The 27,930-nt window shown below is 35.5% G+C and overlaps 1 protein-coding gene across 3 annotated transcripts in view; it reads left to right on the forward strand.

The window, feature by feature from the left end:
• bchs (WD repeat and FYVE domain containing 3 bchs) overlaps positions 1–27,930 on the forward strand; it is a 1,305,514-nt gene that overhangs the window by 287,130 nt on the left and 990,454 nt on the right. For all 3 annotated transcript variants that reach the window (XM_090399415.1, XM_090399420.1, XM_090399430.1), the window contains exon 16: positions 8,500–8,642. In XM_090399415.1, coding sequence (XP_090255541.1) covers positions 8,500–8,642 — 143 coding nt within the window. The remainder of the gene's footprint in view (positions 1–8,499; positions 8,643–27,930) is intronic.

A 27,930-nucleotide genomic window follows, 5' to 3' on the forward strand; every position in this document is an offset into this window, starting at 1 on the left:
TTTAACAGAGATCTGTATTTAAGTTTTGTCGATTTAGAAAAGACGTGACAATGTGGCAAGAGAGAAGCTGTTCATTACCCTACAGTTATATGGTGCCAATGGGCATTATATCAAGCAATACTTAGTCTTTATTCGAGTTGTAAGTCATCAGTTAGAATTGAAGAAAGTATGGGAAGATGGTTTAATGTTAAATCTGGTGTGAGACAAGGATGTACATTATCCCCTCTGTTAGTCATTATCTATGTGGATCACATTATGAAGGAAAGTGGTATTAAACATGATATCAAAATTGGAGATGTTAATGTCAGCTCTTTGCTTTATGCGGACGATGTTATACTTCTAAATAAATCCGCTACAAGTCTGCAAGAGTCTCTGACTAAATTGAATAACTGTTGTAATAGATATGGTATGAGGGTCAGCATTAAAAAGATAATGACAATGAAAATTGGCAGACTCATTGAAAATGTCAACTGTGTTGTGAATGGAGAACCTGTGGAACAAGTAAAACATTTCAGCTACTTAGGCATGATTTTTAGTGAAGATGGTAAATTAAATATAGAAATAGACAACAGAATCAGCAAAGCTGGTATGGTGGGAAGTGAATTGAATAAATTCATATGGAATAAGAGAAATTAGTCAGAACACTAAATTAGCTGTATACAAGACAGTGTTCAAACCAGTTTTAACTTATGGATATGAGAGCTGGGTCAGAAGTAAAACACTTGACCAAAGACTGGAGACCGCAGATATGAGAGTCCTGAGAAGGATTATAAGCGTGAACAGATGGCATCAATGGTAATATCATATTAAAAACACGGATATTAGGAAAGAACTTGACATTGTCAGCATCCAGGAATGCGTTAGCAGAGCTAATCTTAGGTGGTATGGTCACTTAAACAGAATGGGCGAGGAAAGAGCAAAACAAGTGTTCTCTGCCAGGTTGGTAGGAAAACGACCCACAGGAAGACCAAGATATAGGTGGATTGATATGGTACAAAGTGCATTAGACAATAGAAATATAAGATCCAATAATGTTGGAGTCTTGACATGTAATAGACTGATTTGGAGGAAAATTGTAGATAGGAACTTAGTAATGATGTAATTTTTTTCATGTACTACTATCATATCCTGTACACCCCTTGAGGGTACTTGGCAGGAATTTGATGATGATAGTGAGAACTTCACTAGTAACAAAGTTGAATTGAAGAAAATCAAGAAGAAAAATTAAAAAAGAATTAAAAGAAGAAAAAATCTTCAGAATAGTTTAGATGAATTTGGTCCTAAAGATGAAGCAAAGAGAATTTAAGTCAATTACTATTATTGTTATTGTATGAGAACCCCCCTTGAGTTTTAAGACTCATTATGGGAGACCCAAATTATCCACATAATCTATTATACCTCTCCTTGAATCCATCAACAGACATAGCACTCACAGTTGACTTTGGCAACCCACTCCACTCATTCACAACTCTCCATGCAAAAAATCTAGTCCTCACAGCTCTACTAACCATTCCTTTATTCAACTTTCAGGGTTGATCCCTTGTTCTCTCCTTTCCAGCCAAGTGTTGAAACATTTCCCCCTGCATCAATCCTATAAAACTCTTTAATCAACCTAAATGTTTTTATCATATCCCCCTCTTTTTTTTTCATATCAGCCACGCCCTGAATCTATCTTCATAGGGAACATTCCATGGATCACTTGATAACTTTTTCACTTGTGTTTGAATCTTCTCCGCTACTTCTTCATCCCCAGGAGACCAGACTTCAGCACAGTATTCCAGATATGGGCCTATCAAGATCTTATAAAGAGCAATAACAACTACCTTATCTCTACTTGTTAGTGTGTTCTTCAATTGCCAAGTACTCTTATGGAGCTACCTTAGCAATGTGTCCTCTAAACTTCAACTGTCTACTGCTAAATCCCTACCTTCATCTATTTCCTGAAGTACAGTTCCATCAATGTGGTACACAGCTTGTAATCTATTTATCCCAAAATGCATAATTTTTAATTTTTCTTCAGATTCTGACACCCATTATCTTTTGCCCATACTGACAGCCTGTTTAAATCATCCTGCAAGCTCTCCACATTGCCTTGATTAACTGTTACTGTTACTCTACCTAAATTTGCATTATCAGCAAACAACTGAATATTTCCTTTCAAGTTATTCCCAATATCGTTTATGTACAATTTAAACTGCAATGGTCCCAGCACTGAGCCTTGTGGCATGCCGCTAGTCACCTCTCTTCACATCGATTCTGGCCCTCCATATATCACTTTTTGATATCTGTCCAGCAACTCCCCTCTTATCCACTTAACCAGTGTCATATCCATTCCCATGTGTTCTACTTTGCATAACAGAATTCCATGTGGTATTCTGTCAAATGCCTTTGCAAAATCCAGCAGAATCATCGCTTAGCCATTTTCTTTATCCAGCTCTGCTGTTACTCTGTTATGAAAAGATCGTGAATTACTAAGGCATGACCAACCCTTCACAGATTCATATTATCCCTCATACGGTATCATATTTTTATCCACCCATTCTTGAATTCTCTTTTTGACCAATTCTTCCACTACTTTTACCACCATGCCTAAGATACTGATTCGTCTATAATTTGCTACTGCAGTCTTAGAACTTCCCTTATGCAAGGGAATTATTTTGCCCCCTTTCCACTCCCATGGAACTCTGTAACAGTTGAGACTTAAATTAAAAAGCATAGTTAGATATTGTCAGTTTCTTTGCACATTCTTGCAAAACCCGAGTTGATATCCCATCTTATCCCACAGGTGTAATTACATTGGGATTCTGCAATATCCTAAGTACCTCCAATTCATTCACCTCTGTTCCCACATTAGTATCTATCACAGTGTTAAAGTAGTAACATCACTAGGATGATATATCCCTTGTAAAGTGGTCATTCGGTAACTCAGCTATTTTATCTGCTTCTGTCACCTTGTGACCATCATCACTCATTAAAGTTAATTAATAATGTACTATATTTACTATATAACTTTAATTAATAAAGTTAAAGTTAATTCTTCCTCTTATTTGTCACATAACAAAAGAACTCTGGGATTTCCTTCGGTCCTGCTCAACTCGATTCTTCTCATAATGTGATTTTGACTTTATTGCCATGCTGGTCACCTTTCTTGCCTGATCTCTGTACTGTTTGTGAGTTTGCTGGTCATCTTTCTCTTTGTATACCCTCCAAAACATTTTATTCTTCTGCAGCTCGTTCTTAAAGATATTACTCATCCATCTCTCCTACCTGATTAATTTTCCTTACCTTAGGTATACAAATTAACATTGCTTTTTCTAGATGATCCTTAACTATCTTCCATTCACTACTAACATCCTTACCCTGCAGTGTTTTTATGCCATGGCACAGATTTAAGCTTCTTCCTAAGCTTGTCATAATCACACCTGTCTTATAGTTCCACATATGCTCCTTCTTGACAGAATATTCTCCATGTTGTACAATCTCCCAAGTCAGACTGCATGGTCACTTTCACCAATCAGAGGCAATGTGGTCACTTTAGTTATGGATAGCTCTTCTGATCTTATGACCAGGTACAATACTCTCCTATCCCTAGTACTCCCCATACAGGCTGCCTCAGCTAATTAGCTCTGAGTAGGTGTATAAATTCCATTTCCTTCCTGCCATGTGATCTTTCTTTCTTCAAGTCTATATATCCATAGTTGAAGTCTCCCATAATAATCACTCAACCTGTACTCGTATTAATTTGACAATGCACGTCTTCCAGATCATTCATGGAACTCCCTGGGCTATAGCAACAACCAACTGTATATTTTGTGGCCTTAATCTCACATTAGACTGCTTCATATGAACTTGAATGAAAACAAAAAGACAATATTATTCTTAGTTAGATACTTGCTAACTTGGGATGTTGTGTTGGTGTTCACAATGCCCCTTTGAGATAAGAGATTAGTGTATGTTCACAACCCTTGTTGGTCAAGTGGATATTGATTTCTCTTTCTTGTGGTTCACATCCTACTGTGGTCTAGACATTTCTGAATGCTTTTAGATGATGATGGATGATTTTTGTCACCTAGTGGGAGTCCACCATTTGAAATGGATTCAATAGAGTACCACATTTGTAAGTATGGTTTTAGAATGATGTATACGTCATTCTAAAACCATATCTAGTGAGTTTTCTGATGTATGATACTCAATCTAGTGAGTTTTTTGATGTATGGTAGGTTTACAGCCTTTCATAGGTTGAATATATATATTTATATTGAGCAAAGGGAATTCATTTGTATTTGAAGAAGCTGATATTTTTGTTAACAAAAGTAGTCAAAAATAGTCAGATTTGAAATAAATGTTGAATATGGGAGTGAATTTGAAAGGTTTTGGGTAAGTTTTTTTTTTTCCCCCCGCATGAGGTGTGTGTCACTTGACTTCCAGTGACTGTTGTTTAATGTCATTTAAATTGGGAGTGATATGGAATATTGTTATTATTATTATTATTCAGACCTCCATGGAGTCAAAAGACTCACTGCTGGAGTTCCTTCCTAAGAAACACAAAGTCTATCAAGACTCATCGAGGGGAGGTCCCCCTAAGAAACAAAGTCTATCATACCACTCCTTAAACTCATTGACCATTCTCGCTCTCACCACTCCATCAGGCAATGCATTCCATGGTTCAACCACCCTCCATGCAAAGAAACCACTCCTCACCCTCTTGCAAACAGTTTCCTTTCGTAACTTCCAGGGATGGCCTCTTGTCATCACTCCTTCCTGCTGTTCAACCAAGCAAAAGAACTCCCCAATGTCAACCCTGTAACCACCTCTCAACAGTTTAAAAGTCTCATTCATATCACCTCTCCTTCTTCTATCCACCAAACTCTGCAGTCCAGATTCCCTCAGCTGATCCTCATAACTAACATGGTACAGTCCTGAAACCATCTTTGTTATCAGCCTTTGTATCCTTTCCACAGTTAATTTATCCCCTTCAAATCCTGGGGACCAAATCTGAGAACAATAGTCTAAATGTGGTCTGATCAGAGACTTGTACAATGGAATGATAACCCTTTTATCTCTGTAGATCAGTGTCCTTCTCATTATTGCAGCAATCCTCTATGTTACCTTCACCACCTTTGCAATATGTCCTCTAAATTTAAGGTTTCTATTTATCATCAACTCCAGATCTCTTGTCTCCCCTACTTCCTCCAGTATAGCTCCTCCCGTAGAGTATGCAGCGTTCCATCGATGTTTCCCAAACCTCAAGACCTTGTATTTTGCTGCATTAAACAGACACCCCCTCCTCCCATTCATTTGCCCATCTATCTAGCTTATTCAAATCCTCTTGCAGGGCTACCACATCTGCACTATTACCAATAATCCTTCCCAGCTTCACATCATCCGCAAACAACTGAATATCCCCTTGCAATCCACTGACAATGTCATTGATATAAAGCAGGGGTGTTCAATCCATCGATCGTGGAGCGATTTTTTGGCCGATCTCTTGTGTATTCCTCCTTACTTACAAATTTAATTAAATCTGAAAACATAATATTTTATTTATCATTATTTTGTATTATTTTTAATTCGCTTTAAGTGTATTGCTATTGTTTATTTATTTTTTGTTAAAATTGTCAAATCAGTAATTTTCTTATAAGTCCGGGTAAATGAATTAATTTGGATCAGTGGAAGTCAAACAGCGAGTCAAGTGAATACGATTATAAGCAAAGTGTAAAAACTCGATTGTAGCTTAAATATTAAATATTCCAAAACACATTACATCGATTTTTTACTTAGGATAAGTCCCATGTGAATATTGTAAAAAAAAAAACTTTGTTTGTCTCAGTATAGTTTGTATTAGATGTTTTTGTAAATAACTCTTTTGAAGTTAACTGTATATACTGCTTTAATAAGAATATGTTAGAGTGTTAAAAACAAATGCAATATTTTTGTCACTGAAGCTGTACATGGCGGCATTAGAAAGATTGTTATTGAAACTTGTATGTATGAGAAAGGCTTGCAGGCCCTAAGTGTAAACATCTAAGAAGTCAATCAGAAAGAGTTCAAAGAACTTTCCGATGGCCGGCAACTTACAATCAAAAGAAAGCGCAGGAGAACAAAAGGCATGCAGAACTTGAAACTTAAGATGAAAGACTCATACTGATTCTTTGAGGGCTGCCAAACTTCATGCGAGGTCTCAGAGGAGGCCTAATAAAAAGGGATTGAAGCAAGCAGAAGGGGTCCCGGTTTCAGAATTGCTGTCAGAGAGGAGGCCGCCCCATCCAGAGTCGTTGTCAGAGAGACTGCCCCCGGATCCACGTTGCTTGAGAGAGGAGTTTCTCGGTTCGAGACGTAGCTAGAGAGAGACAGAGAGAGAGACTACTTCTAGGCCGCAGACAAGGTTTCAAATTCCCGAAAGGAAGAGTTCCAATTGCCAGAGAAAAGTTTCCAGGCCAGGTTAATTCAGACATTCATCAGTGTGTTGCATTTTCATTACAATTTGATGAATCAAATGACTTCACTGATATTGCTCAGTTAATGGTATTTATTCGCATGATATTTCAAGATTATTCAAGTAAAGAAGAACTTTTGAAAATTATATTGGGAAGGACTAGGGGAGAAGACATTTTTTCAGCATTTGATGAACTTGTGAAATAACACAAACTTTTGCTTTTTTAAACTTGTGTCTATTACTACTGATGGTGCTCCAGCAATGATAGGTAATAAATCAGGCTTCATTTCATTATGTAAAAACGATGACAAATATCCAGATTTTTTAACGTACCACTGTATTATTCACCAACAAGTACTGTGTAGTAAAAGATTAAAAACACAAAAGATGTTTTGGATTACATTTAAAATTGTAAATTATGTTCGAGGAAAAGCCCTGAAATGGCGGTTATTTAAATTGCAGGCAGATGATGATAGTGAACTTCTGTTGTACTGTAATGTTCGCTGGCTCAGCAGAAGTCAATTTTTGAAAGATTTCTTGTACTAATTAACGATATAAAAAATTTTCTTGATGAAAAAGGAGATATTTATTCACAATTGAGTGATAAAAGATGGTTGTTACACTTATCATTTTTAGTAGATTTCTGTATGAAATTAAGCAATTTAAATTTAGAGTTACAAGGTAGAGATAAAAATTTAATTGACATGTTAAGTTCAATAAAAACTTTCCAACAATACTTACTTTTATTAAAGAAAAATATACATGACCGTGAATTTAGACATCTCCCATATTTATTAAAATTTTTTGAACAAAATCAAGAAATGTTTTGCTATGACTTAAAAGAATTTATTCGTGAAATAGAATTAGTTGAGGAAGAAATAAATTCAAGATTTAAAGATTTTAATAAAACTTAAATGATTGTATCTTTTATCAATAATCCATTTCAAGAAAACTTGAACATCACAGAAATTTCAAATAAAATTAGTGGGCTGTTTGATATAAATCAAGCTGAAGTAGAACTTGAGATAATAAACATTCAGAATAGTTTACATTTAAAATCAATAAACAATGAAGTCATTTGGAAGTATGCACATGAAAAATTCCTAATATTAACTGATATTGCGTGAAAAATTCTGTCGTGTTTCGGATCGACTTATTTGTCAGAATCCACTTTTTCAAATATGACTGTCATAAAAAATCAATTAAGAAACCAAATTACAAATGATCATTTGGATGATTGTCTGCGATTGGCCACTTCTTCATATCAACTTGACTATGAAAATATTGCGAGGTCTATACAATGCCAAATTTCACATTAACTTTTTTCTTTTTTTTTTTAATCAACCAGCATTTCCTGTAACTTGTGAGTTTGTAATCAATCTGTTGTTTTTTCTAACTTTGGTTTTCCAAAATAGAGAAATAAATATTTTATTTCAATATATATATATATATATATATATATATCTTTTTTTGTTGTTGTATTAAAATAATTAAAAGTGATAAATAAATTTTTAAATACACAAATAAAGTTTTTAGTTGTGTATTTTTTTTTTTTTTTAGTTATTTATTTTTAGTTGTTTATTTGTGATTAATCAGATATCAGGTTGGGGGAACATGATCAATATAAGAGAGTAGATCGCCGAATAACTTTTTATAGAAAAGTAGCTTGCTTAGTAAAAAAAGGTTGAACACCACTGATATAAAGGTTAAACAATATATGTCCCAGTACTGAGCCTTGTGGGACCCCACTTGTAACCCTCTGCCTCCTTGAAACTGTCCCACCATACACAACTCTCTGATACCTATCGCTTGTTCATCACACTGTGTGGTGAACAAGCATATAATATAGTAATGGATGTTTTGTTAAGCTGAAATGAAACTTTTACTGAATCTTTTTACAAATTGTGATCTCTTTTCCAGTTAATTTAGTACAGATAACCATTTGACTTTTATTTGTAATTGTTCTTCACTACATGACTGATTTATGTTTTTGATTTTTAATTATTAATACATTAGGTACATTTAATTGCTTATGTTTATTTTTGTACTGTTATCATTTTTAGATTTGTCACACAAGTCTCACTGATACAGTCCGCCTCTTAGGATGCTTCAGCGATGAGACAGAGCTGGGTTGTGTTGACTTTCATTTCACACAGTGTGATGAACAAGCATTTCATACTGTTTTTACTACTTCTAAAGAAGTCCGGTAAGTTGTGATGCCATGTTATTATTTAAATGTCAAATAATATTGCAGTTATTAGGCTCCATTTCTTTGTCTTGGAACAAATGCAATTCCTTCATCTGGTATTATATCCATGTATTTTAATATATCCGTATATAACCATATGTGTGTGTGTGTGTGTGTATTTGTTTCTATTTCTTATGGTCTGCCAGTTTTTGTATCCATGTTTGTCTGGTTTGCTTTTGACATCTCCTGTTCTCTTATTTGCATTAACAATTTAAATCAATACATAAATAAAGTGCAACAATAGAATCTGTATCCATTTTCAAACTGTGAGATTCATGACAAATTGAAATTGATTCTTTGATTATCTTATATCTGATAGGTTATTTAACCTATAGTACAATAGTATGGGGTGTGAAGAAAGGTGTGGAAAAAAAAATCTAATAAAATTGAAGTAATGTAGATTGTGAACTCTTTAGGAAATAAGAGGAAAGACTGCTCCAGTATAAGGAATAATAGAAGAAAAAAAAAATTTGACAAGTGAGTTTGGAGTTGAACTGTGAAAAAGTATTAAATAGATACTTAACATGTTTTACTAGATATAGAGGAGAGTGAGGGAAACTACCCATCCCATTTATGCTGAACCCTGACCATGGAAATATTTGTAGAAAATGCTAACAGCAGAAACAGAATGTCTCTTTCCATGAAAGAAAGTGCAGTGAATTGGTGAGAGATAAGTCATTAATCAACCTATTTTCTCTCTTTTATACTGAGTCTGTTAACCTCTTAGGAATACCATTCCAGGTAGGATTTATGATATATATATAAAATTAACTGCCATGGGTGAAAGAGTAATCTGTAACACACAATACCTCTTTGTTAAAAGAAAGATTGAAATTTGCTATTCCAGCAAGAGAAATTTCAACTTGTCTATAAATTTGGGCATTAAAGAAAAAAAAAAAAAATTAAGAATTGAAGAAAATGGTTTTGTGAAAAATAAGGCAGGATTAAGTTTTACTATCATTGAAACTAACAAGATTACCAGAACCATATTGAATAATGGTGTGGAGATCAGAATTTAGGCTTGTAAAATTTGAAATTCTGGAGGCTATATTGATTTGTGTAGTATGAGATTTGTCAAATGAGAGTGTGCCATAATGAGCAAAACTGTGGATTGATTTGCAGTCAAGTAGAAAAAGTTGTTGATATATGGAACTTGAAGCTTTGCATTAGTTGCGAAGTTTGAGGCTACTGATAAATTTCATGAAGTGTGCGTCCAGACCAAGCTGGCAATCCACATTCAGAAGTCTTAGGCAACTTTTCTGTATGATGGATATTTACGTAATAGGCATTTGTGTCAAATGCTTATTACCTGGTTAGATGTCTTAGAGATATCAAGATCAGCCACTTGAGATTCTCCAAACTTTTCCATGATTTTTGTCTAAAAGTGTGTTATATAAGCAAAAAGATCTCCTGTTGACTGACAGTGGTAGATCCATACTGGCAATCATTTAATTAGATGTTAAGTAATTTTCAGGTAGCAGGATAGGAAACTGGAATAGGATGTGGAGGGGGAGGCAACATAGAATAGATTTGAACTCTGGAGCATAAACCTTTGGTACAATTGGATAAGATTCTTCTGAATTTCTTTTCACATCCTGAGAGAATATTTACCAAGATCTGCAATACAAGGACAAGGGAAAAAAAAAAAAAACGCCAGGAGAGAGATGCACTGTATGTGGGATCTAGGTCAAAGAGTTAGGAAGCAGGGTTTGATGGAAGTTATAGCATAGCTTTTGCAATACACAAGAAATCATGACTGCTATTTGGATTTGATGTCAGTTACATGCTTTTAGCCCTTTCAGAATTAGTTCAGGATATGTTAGTAATTTGCTTGAAGTAAATGCAATTCTAGCTTGAAATAAATGCAAAGTGTGTGAACTGTAAGAAAGTTGCAGATTTCAAATAAAACTGATTGCATTATGCTTTTCAGAGAAATGCCACTGAACCTTCTCATGCACCATTTTGGCATACTTCTTGGGGGACTAAGATTTAGACATGGAATGAGAATTTAATGTAGAATGGAGATTAAATATATCTATACCAATAAGAATTATTTTTGTGATATAGTCTGTGCAAGTGTTTAGATCAGAAAACTGTAGACAATAATCCAGCCAAGGAAATGAATCAGTGAAATCATAATGTCATTTGACATTATAATTCTGTGCAGCATACAGATATGACAGTGGCAGTGTGAATGTTATTCCATAAGGGAAGAAATTAATACTATGTCATGATCTGAATTGCCTAGAGAATAAACAACATCATAATATACTTAGAAGGGTCACTAATGAAGAAGAGATGAAGCGAGTTTGGAAAGAAATTATGACTATATGATATTCTGGTAGGCATGTGAACAATTTTTGTGAGACTATCGATGATAGCAAATGACATTGTCTCTATCTACCCATTATTTAACCCCTTAACATACAATGATGTCTGTGACACATCTTTTGTTTATTGCACCAAAATTGATTTTGAATTTTGGTTTCACATATAAATACAACCTAATATAGATGCTAGACAATCTTGTGCCTATTTCCTTTCAGCTGAGAAAAGTTGCCAATGCCGTGTATCGGCTGTTTCGTTTGCGTTTGCACCAATTCATCATTATTTTTCAAATAATGATGAATTTGATCCAGCAAATCACCCTCGCCCAAAAAATTGGCAAAAAAACGACAGCTTTCTGATTTTTAATTGATACATTAAGGGGTTAATAAGCCCAAACTGGACAAACACACAATCATCCTTTTATTCTATGATTTTGCATATTCATATTTTTCATGGTTGCAGAATTTAGAGGTCACTCTTAGACATAGATGCCTTCCATCATGATCTAGTTTTCTTGACTCTCTGTATTAGGTCTCATACTAATAAATAATTTCTCCAAACTCTTAATACTAAATTCTTTTAAGTGCAGGCTGTCCCTCTTATATAAATGCATTCTTCCTTCATGCTCATTCCACACATTCGAAAAAAAAACTTGCAATCATTTCTTTTACACAGCCTGCATATTGCATCAAAGCCCTTTTCTTAATTCATTTCCATAATAGCTTGGTAATACACTAACAGTTTATTACCAAGTGAAACTCACCTAATGAAACACGCTATATGTTTCATTAGGTGAGTTGTTTGTTCCTTCAAGAACTCTCATCTATTTTTCAATTGCAATTGCTATATATTTTTGATTTCTGTATAAGGAAATCTTGAAGTAGTAATACAGACATGGTCATAATTGTCATGTTTTAAAATTCAGTCAGTTCACCTTACCAAATAACATCTTTATTTTTATGTTCAGCTTTACCTGATTATCATTATTTAATATCATACCTGCTTCAGTGTAATGTTGTCTCTCCTTTTCTGCTTAAACTTATTTTGACTTTCTTATAATTTCCATGTCATCTGTCTAATAACTTAATCTTAAAATTTCAAATGTTAATTCAGCTTCAGTACCTGGAAGTTCACTCCTTCGGGACAAAACTTTCTTGTTCTTAAGTTTACTATTCACTTAAATGTACCCCCCCCCCCCTTTTTTTTTTTCTTCTTTTTTTGTGCTTTTTTCTTGGGCATTTTTGGTGCCATTTTATAGTGTTACTTTAATATAGTAATATCTCAACAATTATGTTATGCAATAAATCAAGTACATTGAAACATGAAAATCACCAGTAATGTACTATAAAACATGAACATTCCTAAGGAAAAAGAAAAAAACAATAAAACAAATAAAAATCTATTTTACATGATCATTAAATAAACTGACCACTCAGACCTCCAGCCTTCTTATTGAAGAAAAGATGAAAGAATTTGAAAACCAGAACCAAACCTTGGAGATTCAGTGAAAAACTCTTAAGAAAACAGTAATTAATTCAGCCAGAGAGACATGTGTTGTGAGGTAATCTATAAGATTAGAAAAATCAGAATTCCATGCTGGACTGAGGAGGCAATCAAGGAATAGAAGGCATATTGAAAGTTCCTGGCAAGTAAGTCAGCATGTGCTCAGAGAGAGAGAGAATACAGAGAAAAATGTGAGAAAATGATGTAGTGTGTAGCTAAGGAAAAGTAGTGGAAATACTTGTAGGAATTACGAAGGCTATTTAGAAAACTTAGAAATGGTGGTAAGAGTTCTGTAAAAGAAATAAGAGATGAAAAAGGTGATACTAAAACTGAAGATAATGATATTCTAGATGGCTGGAGTAACTGACTAAACAAACACATGTAATAACCACAGTAATAAGTTTTAGTAAGTAAATATTTCATCCTAAGTATCATAGGACATCGTTAATACAGTTAATTCAAACAATACTAGGGATAACATAATTGACAACCTCTATTTGGCCTGAACCCAGCTTGTCTTCAAGTTTCTCTTCCACAATGGTTAATGGAGTTTGGATCCACTGACTGTTTAGGCAAGGCTATTGGATCTATTTATTTAATCCAATTGGCAGGCTTTACATATTGAAAAGGATTGTCAGCGATCAGCTTCCATCATCATCATCATCATCAAATTCCTGCCATGTACCCTCAAGGGGTGTACAGGATATGACAGTACTACATGAAAAAATTACATCATTACTAACTTCCTATCTACAATTTTCCTCCAAATCAGTCTGTTACTTGTCAAGACTCCAACATTATCAGATCTTATATTTCTATCGTCTAAGGCACTTTGTACCGTATCAATCCACCTATATCTTGGTCTTCCTCTGGGTCGTTTTCTTGCCAACCTGGCAGAGAACACTTGTTTTGCTAATCTTTCCTCACCCATTCTATTTAAGTGACCATACCATCTGAGATTAGCTCTGCTAACGCATTCCTGGATGCTGACAATGTCAAGTTCTTTCCTAATATCCTCATTTTTAATATGATATTGCCATTGATGCTATCTGTTCACACCTCTAATCTTTCTCAGGACTCTCATATCTGCGGTCTCTAGTCTTTGGTCAAGTGTTTTACTTCTGACCCAGCTCTCAGATCCATAAGTTAAAATTGGTTTGAACACAGTCTTGTATACAGCTAATTTAGTGTTCTGACTAATTTCTTTCTTATTCCATATGAATTTATTCAATTGACTTCCCACCATACCAGCTTTGCTGATTCTGTTGTCTATTTCTATATTTAGTTTACCATCTTCAGTCAAAATTGTGCCTAAGTAGCTGAAATGTTTTACTTGTTCCACAGGTTCTCCATTGACAACACAGTTGACATTTTCAATGATTCTGCCTATTTTCATTGTCTTTGTCTTTTTATTGCTGATCTTCATACCATATCTATTACAACAGCTATTCAATTTAGTCAGAGAATCTTGCAGACTTGTAGCGGATTTATTTAGAAGTATAACATCGTCCGCATAAAGCAAAGAGCTGACATTAACATCTCCAATTTTGATATCAGGTTTAATACCACTTTCCTTCATAATGTGATCCATATAGATAATGAATAACAGAGGGGATAATGTACATCCTTGTCTCACACTAGATTTAACATTAAACCATCTTCCTGTACTTCCTTCAATTCTAACTGCTGACTCACAACTCAAATAAAGACTAAGTATTGCTTGATATAATGCCCCATTCACACCATATAACTGCAGCGTATTGAATAGCTTCTCTCTTGGCACCTTGTCATATGCCTTTTCCAAATCGACAAAACTTAAATACAGATCTTTGTTATATTCCCATGCTTTCTCGACTATTTGTCGTAAAGTGAAGATCTGATCCTGACAGCCTCTATTTGGCCTGAATCCAGCTTGTTCTTCACCAAGCTTTTCTTCCACAATTCTTCTCAACCTTTTCTCAAGTATACTTGCATAGATCTTGCCAGGAACACTTAGTAGGGAAATACCTCTGTAATTCTCACATTCAGTTTTATTTCCCTTTTTATATATGGGTACTATGAGAGCTCTACTCCAATCATCGGGAATTCGTCCCTCTGCCCAGGCTTTCTGAACTATGCAGTGCAGCCACTGTAAGACTCTTATACCACCATACTTCAGCATTTCTGGTCGAATGTCATCTACTCCTTTTGCCTTTCCACATTTCAAGCCTTTGATGGCTTTTTTTACTTCAAGTATGGATATGTATTCCTGACTGCATGCCTGGTCAGTGTTTTTTATCACTGTGCTGTCATCACTGCTTGTTTCATTTAGCAGTTTTTCAAAGTAATTACTCCATACTTCAAGGATATCTTTTTCTCCTGTTTTCATTTCACCTTTATCATCTCTAATTCCTTTTACAGCACTCTTTCCTCCATTCCTAAGCTTCTTCAACAACCTCCAGAATATTTTGCCACCTTCTTGATATTTATTTTCTATATTCTTGCCAAAGTCCTCCCATGACTTTTGTTTAGCTAGTTTTACACACTGTTTAGCTTTCTTACATTTGTCTCTGTATTCTGTAAGAGTAAAAGCTGACTTATTTGCCAGGAACTTTTGGTATGCTTTCTTCTTTTCCTTCACTGCCTCTTTAACTTCCTGTGTCCACCAGGGAGTTCTGATTTTTTTATCCTTGCACACAACCTCACCACATGCCTCTCTGGCAGAATCAATCAATGTTTCCTTCAGAGTTTGCCACTGAATCTCCAAGGTTTGATTCCTGTTCTCAAACTCTTTCATTTTCTTTTCAATAATATTTCTGTATTTTAGTCTACAGTTCACATCTGAGAGCTGTTCAACTTTTATTCGCTTTAAAACTTTCTTACATGTTATTCTTTTCATTATGAAAATCAATTTTATCCTGCTCAAGACTAAATAGTGATCACTTCCAATTTCAAATCCTCTGTACACTCTGGTGTCCTGCACCAGGGAGAAAACATCACTATCAACAATAACATAGTCAATGAGACTTTTCTTATTCCTAGCCTCTTCTCTCCATGTGAATTTGTGCGCATTTTTATGTTGGAACATGGTGTTAATAATAACCAGTCCATGTCCTGAGCAGAAATCCAACAGATATTTGCCATTATTATTAGCTTTGCTCTTTTCTCCAAATTTTCCCAAAATATTTTTGTATGTCTCACAATCATTTCCTACTCTACTATTTAGATCCCCAACAAGGACCAACTTTTCATTTTTCATTGTGTCAGTTGCTTTTTCTAAAGCCTCAAAAAATTCCTCCACTTCTACCTTAGTAGAACCTTCTGTGGGACCATAGGCACAAATAAGTCTCATTGTCCAGTTCCCCATTCTCATATTTGCCCACATTACTCTACTTGAGACTGACTGCCATTCAAGAAGAATAGCCTCGTATTTTGTGTTGAATACTATGGCTACGCCTTCTTTTCCTTGATTGTCATTGCCTGAATATAACATTTTGTATTTATTGCTCAGAAAGATCTCACCAGTTTTGGTCTTTTTTGTTTCAGTCACCCCTATTATGTCGATCTGCTACTTATCTAATTCCTCAGCTAGCTCCATTTCTTTGCCATTCAGGCTTCTTACGTTGATAGTACCGATCTTTAACTCTGGTGATGTTGAGTTGGGGTTTGTTTTCCGATTTGTTCCAGTAGCTGACTTTTCGCTGTTCGCCCTGGTTCCCTGGCGAAAACAACGGGGGCCTTGTTTAACCGGGCGACGTCCCAGCCGGCATGTAATTTTGTCATGTTGTACCATCATTTTTTATTTTGGTTTAACCAATAAGAATACAATTTGGTCGGCTAAATCCCAAATTGCCAGCCCATCCTCGTTCGTTCAGTATCAAAGTAGATACCCAACAGGGTGCACCACGAGAAGGTGAGGATTGGACATTAGGTCAGAAGCCCTGGTCGGTTCTCCGCATTCCTTTAAATGCTATGTGGAGGTCTCCTCTCAGTTATACAGCTTTGACCCTTAAGCACCCCATATAGATCAGCTTCCATTAGTAACAAATTCTTGCACCTGCATACACTAAAATTCTGAATTCCTGTTTCAGATTATGCATATTGCATTTTTCTGTTGTTAATTGTTTCTTCGTAATAAATTTAGATATAGTTCACTTCATTTTGATACTCACCAATACTTTGATCTCCATTGATGTCCTGTGAATGCTCTGCATTATGGCAGTTTATGGTAACTGGCTCATACATTTTCCATCCTGTTTTGTAATATTGTACAGCATTGATCGTAGATGTGCTTTGGAATGAATATTATTATTATTATTATTACTACGTAACACTTCTAGGGAGTCAATGACTCTTTGAGGGAGGGCACTCTACAACTCTGTCTCCACTGCTCAATCCACCAACTACCATCATCTACGCCAGCACATCTACCGCCCATCATCATCACTAGTATTTTCACAGACAATCACAAACATCCATGCCCACAGCAGGATTCAAACCCACATCCTTTTGGCTGGAGAGCGGATACGCTGACCACTTGGCCAACCAGGCCGGCTTAATTTTATATTTATTTATATAACACAATATTATTTATATTAGAACAGAATTTGTGTGTAGCACACATTCCCAACATGAATATGATAGTTTAGCCATGAGATGAACTGGAATGCTTAGATAAAGCAAAAGTTACCAACCCCTTTCATTAACGAAATTTACAAATGATTTGAAAATGAAGCAGAATATAGTACTGCCATCTTTCTGCAAGAAATTAGTATAAAATCCTCCTTAATGGCTAAATGTAGAACATGTTAATTCTGATAATTTTTGTTATAATTATTTTTTATTCATGTATTTTGTTTTATATTGGTTTGTCACATGACATTTTTTGATAGGACTGTATTTATGCATGATTGAACATAGACCCAAGAGAATCAACAATATAACATACTGGTACTTGTTGATGTAAACATTGTTAGTTTTGTTTGTTTTTCTCCTTATTTGTTTTAAACATAAAAATTACATAGGAAGCCATTACATGAAATCACTGGTATTATTATTAATAAATGACATTGTTTAATGCTGGTGATTTTATGTATTAATTTTTAAAAAAGTCCATCTAACTTCAATGTATGCTATGTTGTTATGAGCAATTATGATGTTTGGCTGCTATCATTAAAATGGAATCATTTCAGAAAGGCAGTTTTAAATAGATAGGGTACATCGTATCTAGTGGTCCATCTTGTAAAAGCTCTTTATAGGTAATGTACACAAAACTGTATTCAATAGCCGAAGGTTCATTGAATTAGGCACAGCATTAACAGATATCTGTCTAGAAAAGAAGTTGCTTGCCAGATGTCTCAAATGAGGTAAGCTACTGCATCTTAGCACTACTTGATCAGCCCACTTAAAAGCAGACAAATGCAGTCAAATTTAACTAGCATAAACCTAAAAGGATGGCAGTAATATATTGTTATAGTGGTAAGTCTTATAGTGAGCATTCTATACTATAGATCAGGGTTTCTCAAACTTTTCCTATGACGGAACATTTCACAAATCCTGAAATTTTAACAGAACACCTTGGGTAAAGTTGAGTATCATCAGTCGTGTATTCAATGTAAAGCTAAGCGCACATTACCATAGCAGGCTGTATCACATTGTAACAATGCGATAGTGCACACTACAAGTGTGCCAGGCTGCAGCACATCGTATTGACCTTGCTTGTGACTGCACGTTTCCTAGAATAGATATCTCCATACTTCACTCGCGCTCAGAGGTGCCAACAACCATTGGTGGCTGTCAGTCAGTGTGCACAGGTCTTAATAGCACAATCCACACGCAAAGTGAGGAGTGTCTGCTTTTCAAACATGTTTGAATTTGTCGCAGCATTTAAAACCATTCCAGGCTCATATTAATTTTGATGATTTTTCACAGAACACTTATTCACTTTCCGTCGAACATAGTTTGGAAAAATGCTGCTATAGAATATACTTACTTTATATATATTTTAAGTAATAGTTATTATTTAAAAATTCTGCTCATGCAAGATGGGACATTATGCAGCATTATGTACAATGGTACGTAATGAATAGTGAATATTCTTTAGAACAGAATTGTTTATTTTGGTCTGTCATCAAAAGGAACAAAATTGTATTTAACAGCTTTAAAAATGTTATAAGAACTTATAATTTAATAGAGCCAAGAATTTTGATATAAAGAGTAAATAAGGAGTGCTGGATACCATATGAAAATACACTTGATTCTTACCATAGCAAACTTTTAGGGACCACAGGAATAGTTTGTTATAGTGGCAAATTTGCGATAGTGAATATTCTTTAGAACAGAATTGTAGCTACAAGATTTTTAGCCAAGTCTTTTCTGTAGTTTGCTATAGTGAGTGTCAATTGTACCAGGAGTTTCATTAAGCAAAACTGACAGTTGCAATAAATGTTGTTTTGATAGCGTAGTCATCAGCTACTTTATCAACATAAATTCCCTCCCTCAGATTAATAGAATTAATAGACATTGCCATAAGATGATTGGCACATAATCAATTCATGAATACGAAACTTGAAACACCTGTTTACAAATAGGGCATACCATTCACTGTATTTGGGGAGAAGGGGAAAAGAGAATCAAAATTCAGATAATTTACTAAATTTTTAGAACTAATTTTTCCTGCATAAATGTCTTATCCCGACAGAAGCCTGCATAACAACTTACTAAATTGATATCAAGATATATCACTTTCTCTGGTTAGTGTCCTGCCTAGATGTAATGCACTATTATGCTTTAAATTCAGCCTCACACACTTGTAATTTTAGCTTCAGTTAGTTAACAAGTAAACATAATGATCATAAGTCTTGCAGAAAGAATATAGGTTTCCAATTACCAATTTCGTATATAGTATAAACTAGTTGAAGTACTTCATTTCTGTCAAACATCAGGCAGGTAGTGTGAAAGGAGGGAAAAACAAAGATATCACATTAACGCATGTTTTACTTTGAGTTCCTCTTCTTGAGTCTTTTTTTTTATTATCCTATCACTGGAATCCAACACCTTGCCACCATTTTCGATATGTGGTGTGTGTGTGTGGGGGGGGGGATTATCCTTGTAGTTCTGCACTACTTTGTCCTTTGCTTCAGCAAGATGCACAGTCCTCGATTGCCTACCCAGAACCAATCAGTGGGTTTGCCTGCAAAGGTCAGCAGTGTTGCAGTGAGCATCCTCCCTCATGATCCAGCAACAGGTAGTCAGCTGGCTGTGGTGCTAGTGACATTTTGTTAGAAACAAGAACACAATTAGAGCATCTATTTTTTGTGCAACATCCATTGTGGAATACCAATTATGCTCCCTCCCCCCAAATAAAACTTTGAAAAACTATTCTCATGGATTAATATCAGAGTGAGATCTTCTCTGGAATATCCCAAAGAGATCTGCTCTGAAATGAAAGACCAAGGAGTGACTTCTAATCATGTAGGGATGGTCATCTGGTTCTCACCAGGTTCAGGTTATCAACTGATAAAACCACCTGTGTACACTTCTGCTGGAAGTGCACTCTCCACCCTGATCCTGATTTAAGAATGAGACAAGCTAGTATCCTCATATTTCCAGAGGCCATCTTTGATAAAAAGCAACTTTCTTTATACACATTTGTTATCTTCGAGATAAGTGCAAACAAGCATCGAACATCCTACGCACTCTATCCTCTAACAAATGGGGAGCTGATCAATGTTTCTTCCTCTGCATTTATCTTCACTTGTACATTCAAAGCTTGATTTTGGGGCTCAGGTTTATAGTTCTGCAAGGGAGAGCATGCTCCTGTAGTTGAATCTGTTCCATCATCAAGGTATCTGATTAGCTACTGGTGCTTTTCACAAATCACCTGTTCAAAGCCTTTATGTTAAATCAAATGAACCTCCCTCTCACTTAATCGAAAATATGTCTTAATTATGCCTTAAAAATAAAGTCCTTTTCAGATCACCCTACATGGACTAGTCTCTTTTCTCTACATTAGGAGGTCCTGTATCACACACGTCAGACTACCATCCATCCTTTTGGCATGCATGTTAAAGAGGGTATGGAAGCTGTTGGCATGAGTGCTGACAACATTACCCGCACCAAACAAAACGGCATTCCTCCATGGCGGGCTTGCACCCCCAGCATGCAGCCTCTCACTTTGTCAATTACAGAAGTCTCATACACCTCCATCTGTCTGCTTTCAACTGTTTGATGCACACAGAGCTCCCATTTGTTCATATCAAAGAAAACTACCAAAAGTGTATAATTTATACACTTTTGGTAGTTTATTACGGAAGTCTCATACACCCCCATGCTTGGTGAGGTGCTACATTTCTTGTACAAAATAAAGACTCTTAATTTGATGTTTGGTTGTATTGGATTCTTAGCCACATTGGAATTAAGGGAAATGACATTGCAGATGCAGCTGTTAGATCAGCTCATACTTTTTTGACATACTCTTCAACAGTCCCTTATACTGACTACTTCCAGGTTCTAAAATCGAAGTTAATTGTCCAGTGGCAACACTCCTGGCATGAAGCACTAATGAACAAATTGCATGAGGTTAAGCCTAAAATTAAGCATTGGCAGTTTAGTCAGCATAGGAACAGAAGAGGGGGAGATTGTTCTTGCTAGGCTCCTCATAGGTCACAGTCATCTCATGCATACTTATTGACTGAGGGCTGATGACCCACCTATGAAATGCAATGCTCGTCTTACCATTAGTCATATTCTGGTGGAGTGTGAGTGCCTCACACAAAAGAGAGAAATTACATTTTTACTTGTCTGGCCAAGCCCTATACCCTCAGCTATTATCAGACTCAGACAGATTGCATGACATTTTTAAATTTTTGAAAAACATTAATTTTTTTAAAGACATTTGATTATGAATTTGTATATATGTTGATACTTCATTGTAAATACTAAATTTTACACATACACTTTATTTACTCATTTATATTCTAATAATTCTAAATACTAAATTTTACACATACATTTTATTTACTCATTTATATTCTAATAATGCCATACGTATATTTTATACTATTCACTATTTTATCTCCTTGTAACTATTTATTTACCTACCAACACCCTGTGTCCTGGCATAATGATTTTTGCTTTCCTTGTGCCATAGAACATCAATCAATCAATCAATCAATGAGTCAAACTGGGAACAGAAAGTAAGAGGTCTGTAGGTAAAAAGAAAATGAAAATCATAAGAATAAATGATAAAAAGAGCATAAACAAATAATTTTATATTACAATTCTATGATAAGGGGAGTTCTTCATAAGGGAAGGTGAAAGAATTGATTGTTTTGGTTGGAACTAATGACCCGAGAAGTGAGAGATATTGTATGAGGGAGGATGTGAAAGAGTTATTGGAAGAAGCAAAGAAAAAGAGAGAGGGAGAGAATAAACTTTGAGGATCTGTTGCCACACTATGAGAAAGTTGATAGGTGATGATAGTTGATGTAGAGTGTGTCGAACTGTAGCCTGAGTTTGACAGATGGAAAGATTTATACAGTGTTAATGGACTGCACTTAAATGGATTCAGAGTTAGTTGCATAGAGAGAGAGAGAGAGAGTGTGTGGAAGTGCACTGTCAGGAAAACTAAAGAAATTAAGGTAGATGCAGATGAGTATGCATGAAGGCACCCATGAAGTGAATGTGTGTATGAATAAACAAAAAATATGGAATTTGCAGTAGCAAACAAATTAATCTGGACAAGCTAAATTTTCGTCTAGTTTTTGATTTTGGTTTGTTTGGTTTTTGTTTCAGTTCACATATAATTTTGGTTTTGGTTTTAATTCACTATTTTGATTGAGTGCCGCATGTTTTAACTATCTCTATGATTGCAGGCTTAGACTTCTGTGGCTAATTGGTTCAAAAGATATATTTCGGTGATTACACCACATTTTTTTATTATTCAGTTATATAAAACACTGAAATAATAGTTCCTGACAAGTTTCGTAAATCATAGGATTTACATCTTCAGGGGGTAAATAGTATAACTTAAAGTTTAAACGAGAGAATTAATAAATACAAATTATAACCATCTGGTTATTCATAAAACTCAAATAACAGAATGCAGATATATAACGTTATTGACGTTGAACAATACTGGACAATGTCACGTGTTGTTGTTCTCATTCATACAGTCCGAGCTCAGATTGAGGTAGATTTTTTAATAGAGCTGACCACACTCGATGGAGAATTAAACCTTGATTTTTATTGCATTGGGTTGGGTTTTTTAGCATATTAGCAGCTTCTTTAAGTTTTCTTATATAACTGTTGTTTTCTATGTATGACATTGTCATTTTTTGCCAGAGTACATCGTGTCCAGTGGAAGTGGTATGGAAAGCAAGACCCGTTTTTTGTTCTCTTTTGTATTGTGTGTCTTTTTGGTGTTCAGCCATGTGTATTTCTCCAGATCTTCCTGTCTGTCCTACGTAGCAAATCCCGCAAGAGCAATGGATTTTGTAGACTCCTGGTTTTTTAAGAGGATGATGAGGTGGTTTTGGTGGATGTAGGAAGGAATCTTGAGATTTTTTCCATAGGAAGAAAGGCTACTTTTATGTTGTGTTTGTTCATTAATTTGGCTAGCTTATCTATAACATTTTTGATATAAGGAAGCGAGATTGCGTTTTTGTAATTCTGTTTTATTGTGTTGTTAGCTGGAGGCATTTTAAGGATTCTCTTGATGGTTTTTGTTTCATATCCATTCTGTTGGAGGATTTGTGTTGTATTTTAGTTCTTCATTATATCTTTCTTGTGTGCTGGAAATATTGTATGCTCTGTCTCGAAGAGTTTTAATTAAGCTTATTTTTTGTGAAGGATGATGGTGTGAGGTTGCATTTAGAAATTTTCCAGTGTTTGTCAGCTTCCTATATACTGAGAAGGAGAGTTTACTTTCTTCATTAACTTCTAATAGAATATCCAAAAAAGAAAGTTTTTTATTTTTTTCTTGTTCTAAAGTGAATTTTATGGTGTTGTGCAAATTGTTGAGATAATCTTTGAAATTGATAAGTTCATCTGTTGTTCCACTGAATATGATGAAAATATCGTCCACATAGCATAGCCATATTTTTGGTTTTTTATGGTTATTGTTAAGAGTATTATTTTCAAATTTTTCCATAAATAGGTTTTGCTAATACCGGTGATAATGATGAACCCATGGCCAGTTCTTCTTTTTGTTCCCAGATTCTATCTTTATAGGTGAAAAAAGTATTGTTTATACAATGTTTAAAAAGATTCAAGATGTCCAGAAGGAAGAGGTCTTCTAGGAGATTCAAAATTTCTTGACTCGGGACGTTTGTAAACAAGCTGATAATGTTGAGACTTGCTACGATGTCTGTTGAACCAATATGTATATCTTTCACTTTTTCTATGAAATGTTTACTATTTTTTATGAAGGAAGATGTTTTTCCTATATGTTGTGAGATCATGTTGGTGAGGTATTTCGCCAAGTTGGAAGTCGGTGAATCTCTTCCATCTACTATTGGCCTTAAAGGTATATCTGTCTTATGGATCTTTGGAACACCACATATTCTTGGTATCAAAGGATGTTTTGATTGTAAGTATTTTTTTAAGTTCTTCCGTCCAGAGAGGCACTTTTTTTATTAGATCATTTGTTTTTTTGTGTGTAGGCCAAGTCGGGTCTCTATCTATGGGTTTGTAGGTGTTAATATCTTCCAGGAGACTTTTCATTTTGTTATCATATTCTGTAGCATTTAAAATGACAGTTGCATTGCTTTATCTGCTTTTATTATGAGAAAGCATTCAAAAATATGTATTCTTTCTCAGCACGCATCTATGACTCAAAGACAAGTTGCCAATGAATGTGGTGTTGGTTTGAGTACTGTAAATACAATTTTAAAGAGGTTTAGGGAGACAGGTATCTTTTCTCCTGACAGAAAAGGAAAATGTGGGCAAAAAAATCCAACAAAACTACATTTACTCAAGATCATTTACTAGTTAGGAAAAGCAAAATGAATCTAAGATTCATTTTGCTTTTCTGCTATGGACTTAAAAGAGACTTGGCAGCTAATGGAATTAATGATTCTCACACATGACAGTTCATTGAAGATTGTTGGAAGCAGGGAGAACTGCCTTCAGACCAAAAAAAAAAAAAAACTGTTCACAAAAACTACGAAGAAAACGAGGGCAAAATTGCACAAAGATTGGACTGTTGAGAAGTGAAAGGAGTGCACATTCTCAGATAGAGCCATTTATTTGTTCAAGGAGAGTGAATACCCTATGTTTGCAAATCAGCAGCTGAGAAGACTTGTCCTGCCCACCTTCAACAAGCTCCTAAACACCCAGCTAAAAAGATGTTCTGGGATTGTTTTACAAATGACAGTCTGCGATCACTTACGCCTGTCTACAGTATGATGAAAGTGACCAATACATAAAAATATTGGAGTAATGAGTGGTCCCACAGATCCAGAAAGACAAAGAATCCACCTTCCAACAAGATCTCACTGCATGTCACGCTTCAAAGTGAAAGAGTTCCTCAAAAATCACAACATCAAATATTGCTTCAGTGGCCAGGTAACTCTCCTGATATTAACCCAATAGAAAATTTTTGGGCCATAGTGAAAAAGAGACTTTGAAAATTAAATTGTGATATAATGGATAACTTAATACAATCCATTATAAAAGTATAGTTTTGAGATGCAGAAATAAGAAAAATGTGTTAATGACCTTATTAGGAACACGAGGAGCACATATAAATTATTAGATAAAGTTGGAATATTTTGGGGTGCTTAAGGGTCAAAGCTGTATAACTGAGAGGAGACCTCCACATAGCCTTTAAAGGAATGCGGAGAACCGACCAGGGCTTCTGACCTAATGTCCAATCCTCACCTTCTCGTGGTGCACCCTGTTGGGTATCTACTTGGATACAGAACGGACGAGGATGGGCTGGCAATTTGGGATTTAGCCGACCAAATTGTATTCTTATTGGTTAAACCAAAATATAGAATGATGGTACAACATGACAAAATTTCATGCCGGCTGGGGCGTCGCCCGGTTAAACAAGACCCCCGTTGTTTTCGCCAGGGAACCAGGGCGAACATCGAAAAGTCAGCTACTGGAACAAATCTGAAAATAAACCCCAACTCAACATCACCAGAGTTAAAGATCGGTACTATCAACGTAAGAAGCCTGAATGGCAAAGAAATGGAGCTAGCTGAGGAATTAGATAAGTACCAGATCGACATAATAGGGGTGACTGAAACAAAAAAGACCAAAAAGACCAAAATTGTATTCTTATTGGTTAAACCAAAATATAGAATGACAACATGACAAAATTTCATGCCTGCTGGGGCGTCGCTCGGTTAAACAAGGCCCCCGTTGTTTTGGCCAGGGAACCAGGGTGAACAGCGAAAAGTCAGCTACTGGAACAAATCTGAAAATAAACCCCAACTCAACATCACCAGAGTTAAAGATCGGTACTATCAACGTAAGAAGCCTGAATGGCAAAGAAATGGAGCTAGCTGAGGAATTAGATAAGTACCAGATCGACATAATAGGGGTGACTGAAACAAAAAAGACCAAAATGACCAAAATTGTATTCTTATTGGTTAAACCAAAATATAGAATGACAACATGACAAAATTTCATGCCTGCTGGGGCGTCGCCCGGTTAAACAAGGCCCCCGTTGTTTTGGCCAGGGAACCAGGGCGAACAGCGAAAAGTCAGCTACTGGAACAAATCTGAAAATAAACCCCAACTCAACATCACCAGAGTTAAAGATCGGTACTATCAACGTAAGAAGCCTGAATGACAAAGAAATGGAGCTAGCTGAGGAATTAGATAAGTAGCAGATCGACATAATAGGGGTGACTGAAACAAAAAAGACCAAAACTGGTGAGATCTTTCTGAGCAATAAATACAAAATGTTATATTCAGGCAATGACAATCAAGGAAAAGAAGGAGTAGCCATAGTATTCAACACAAAAACGAGGCTAATCTTCTTGAATGGCAGTCAGTCTCAAGTAGAGTAATGTGGGCAAATATGAGAATGGGGAACCGGACAATGAGACTTATTTGTGCCTATGGTCCCAAAGAAGGTTCTACTAAGGTAGAAGTGGAATAATTTTTTGACACTTTAGAAAAAGCAACTGACACAATGAAAAATTGGTCCTTGTTGGGGATCTAAATAGCAGACTAGGAAATGATTGTGAGACATACAAAAATATTTTGGGAAAATTTGGAGAATAGAGCAAAGCTAATAATAATGGCAAATATCTGTTGGATTTCTGCTCAGGACATGGACTGGTTATTACTAACACCATGTTCCAACATAAAAATGTGTACAAATTCACATGGAGAGAAGAGGCTAGGAATAAGAAAAGTCTCATTGCCTATGTTATTGTTGATAGTGATGTTTTCTCCCTGGTGCAGGACACCAGAGTGTACAGAGGATTTGAAATTGGAAGTGATCACTATTTAGTCTTGAGCAGGATAAAATTGAATTTCATATTGAAAAGAATAACATGTAAGAAAGTTTTAAAGCGAATAAAAGTTGAGCAGCTCTCAGATGTGAGATGTAGACTAAATATACACAAAGATTATTGAAGAAAAAATGGAAGAGTTTGAGAACAGGAATCAAACCTTGAAGATTCAGTGGCAATCTTTGAAGAAAACATTGATTGATTCTGCCAGAGAGGCATGTGGTGAGGTCTGTAAGGATAAAAAAATCAGAACTCCCTGGTGGACACAGGAAGTTAAAGAGGCAGTGAAGGAAAAGAAGAAAGCATACCAAAAGTTCCTGGCAAATAAGTCAGCTTGTGCTCTTAGAGAATATAGAGACAAATGCAAGAATGCTAAACACTGTGTAAAATTAGCTAAACAAAAGTCATGGGAGGACTTTGGCAAGAATATAGAAAATAAATATCAAGAAGGTGGCAAAATTTTCTGGAGGTTGTTGAAGAAGCTTAAGAATGGAGGAAAGAGTGCTGTAAAAGGAATTAGAGATGATAAAGGTGACATGAAAATGGGAGAAAAAGATATCCTTGAAGTATGGAGTAATTGCTTTGAAAAACTGCTAAATGAAACAAGCAGTGATGACAGCACAGTGGTAAAAAACACTGACCAGGCATGCAGTCAGGAATACATATCCATACTTGAAGTAGAAAAAGCAATCAAAGGCTTGAAATGTGGAAAGGCAGCAGGAGTAGATGATATTTGACCAGAAATGCTGAAGTATGGTGGTATAAGAGTCTTACAGTGGATGCACTGCATAGTTCAGAAAGCCTGGACAGAGGGACGAATTCCTGATGATTGGAGTAGAGCTCTCATAGTACCCATATATAAAAAGGGAAATAAAACTGCATGTGAGAATTACAGAGGTTTTTCCCTACTGAGTGTTCCTGGCGAGATCTATGCAAGTATACTTGAGAAACGGTTGAGAAGA

The sequence above is a fragment of the Typopeltis vanoorti genome, chromosome 1 (assembly GCF_054136105.1).
Source record: "Typopeltis vanoorti isolate ZY-2024b chromosome 1, IOZ_Tvanoo_1.0, whole genome shotgun sequence".
NCBI lineage: Eukaryota > Metazoa > Arthropoda > Arachnida > Uropygi > Thelyphonidae > Typopeltis > Typopeltis vanoorti.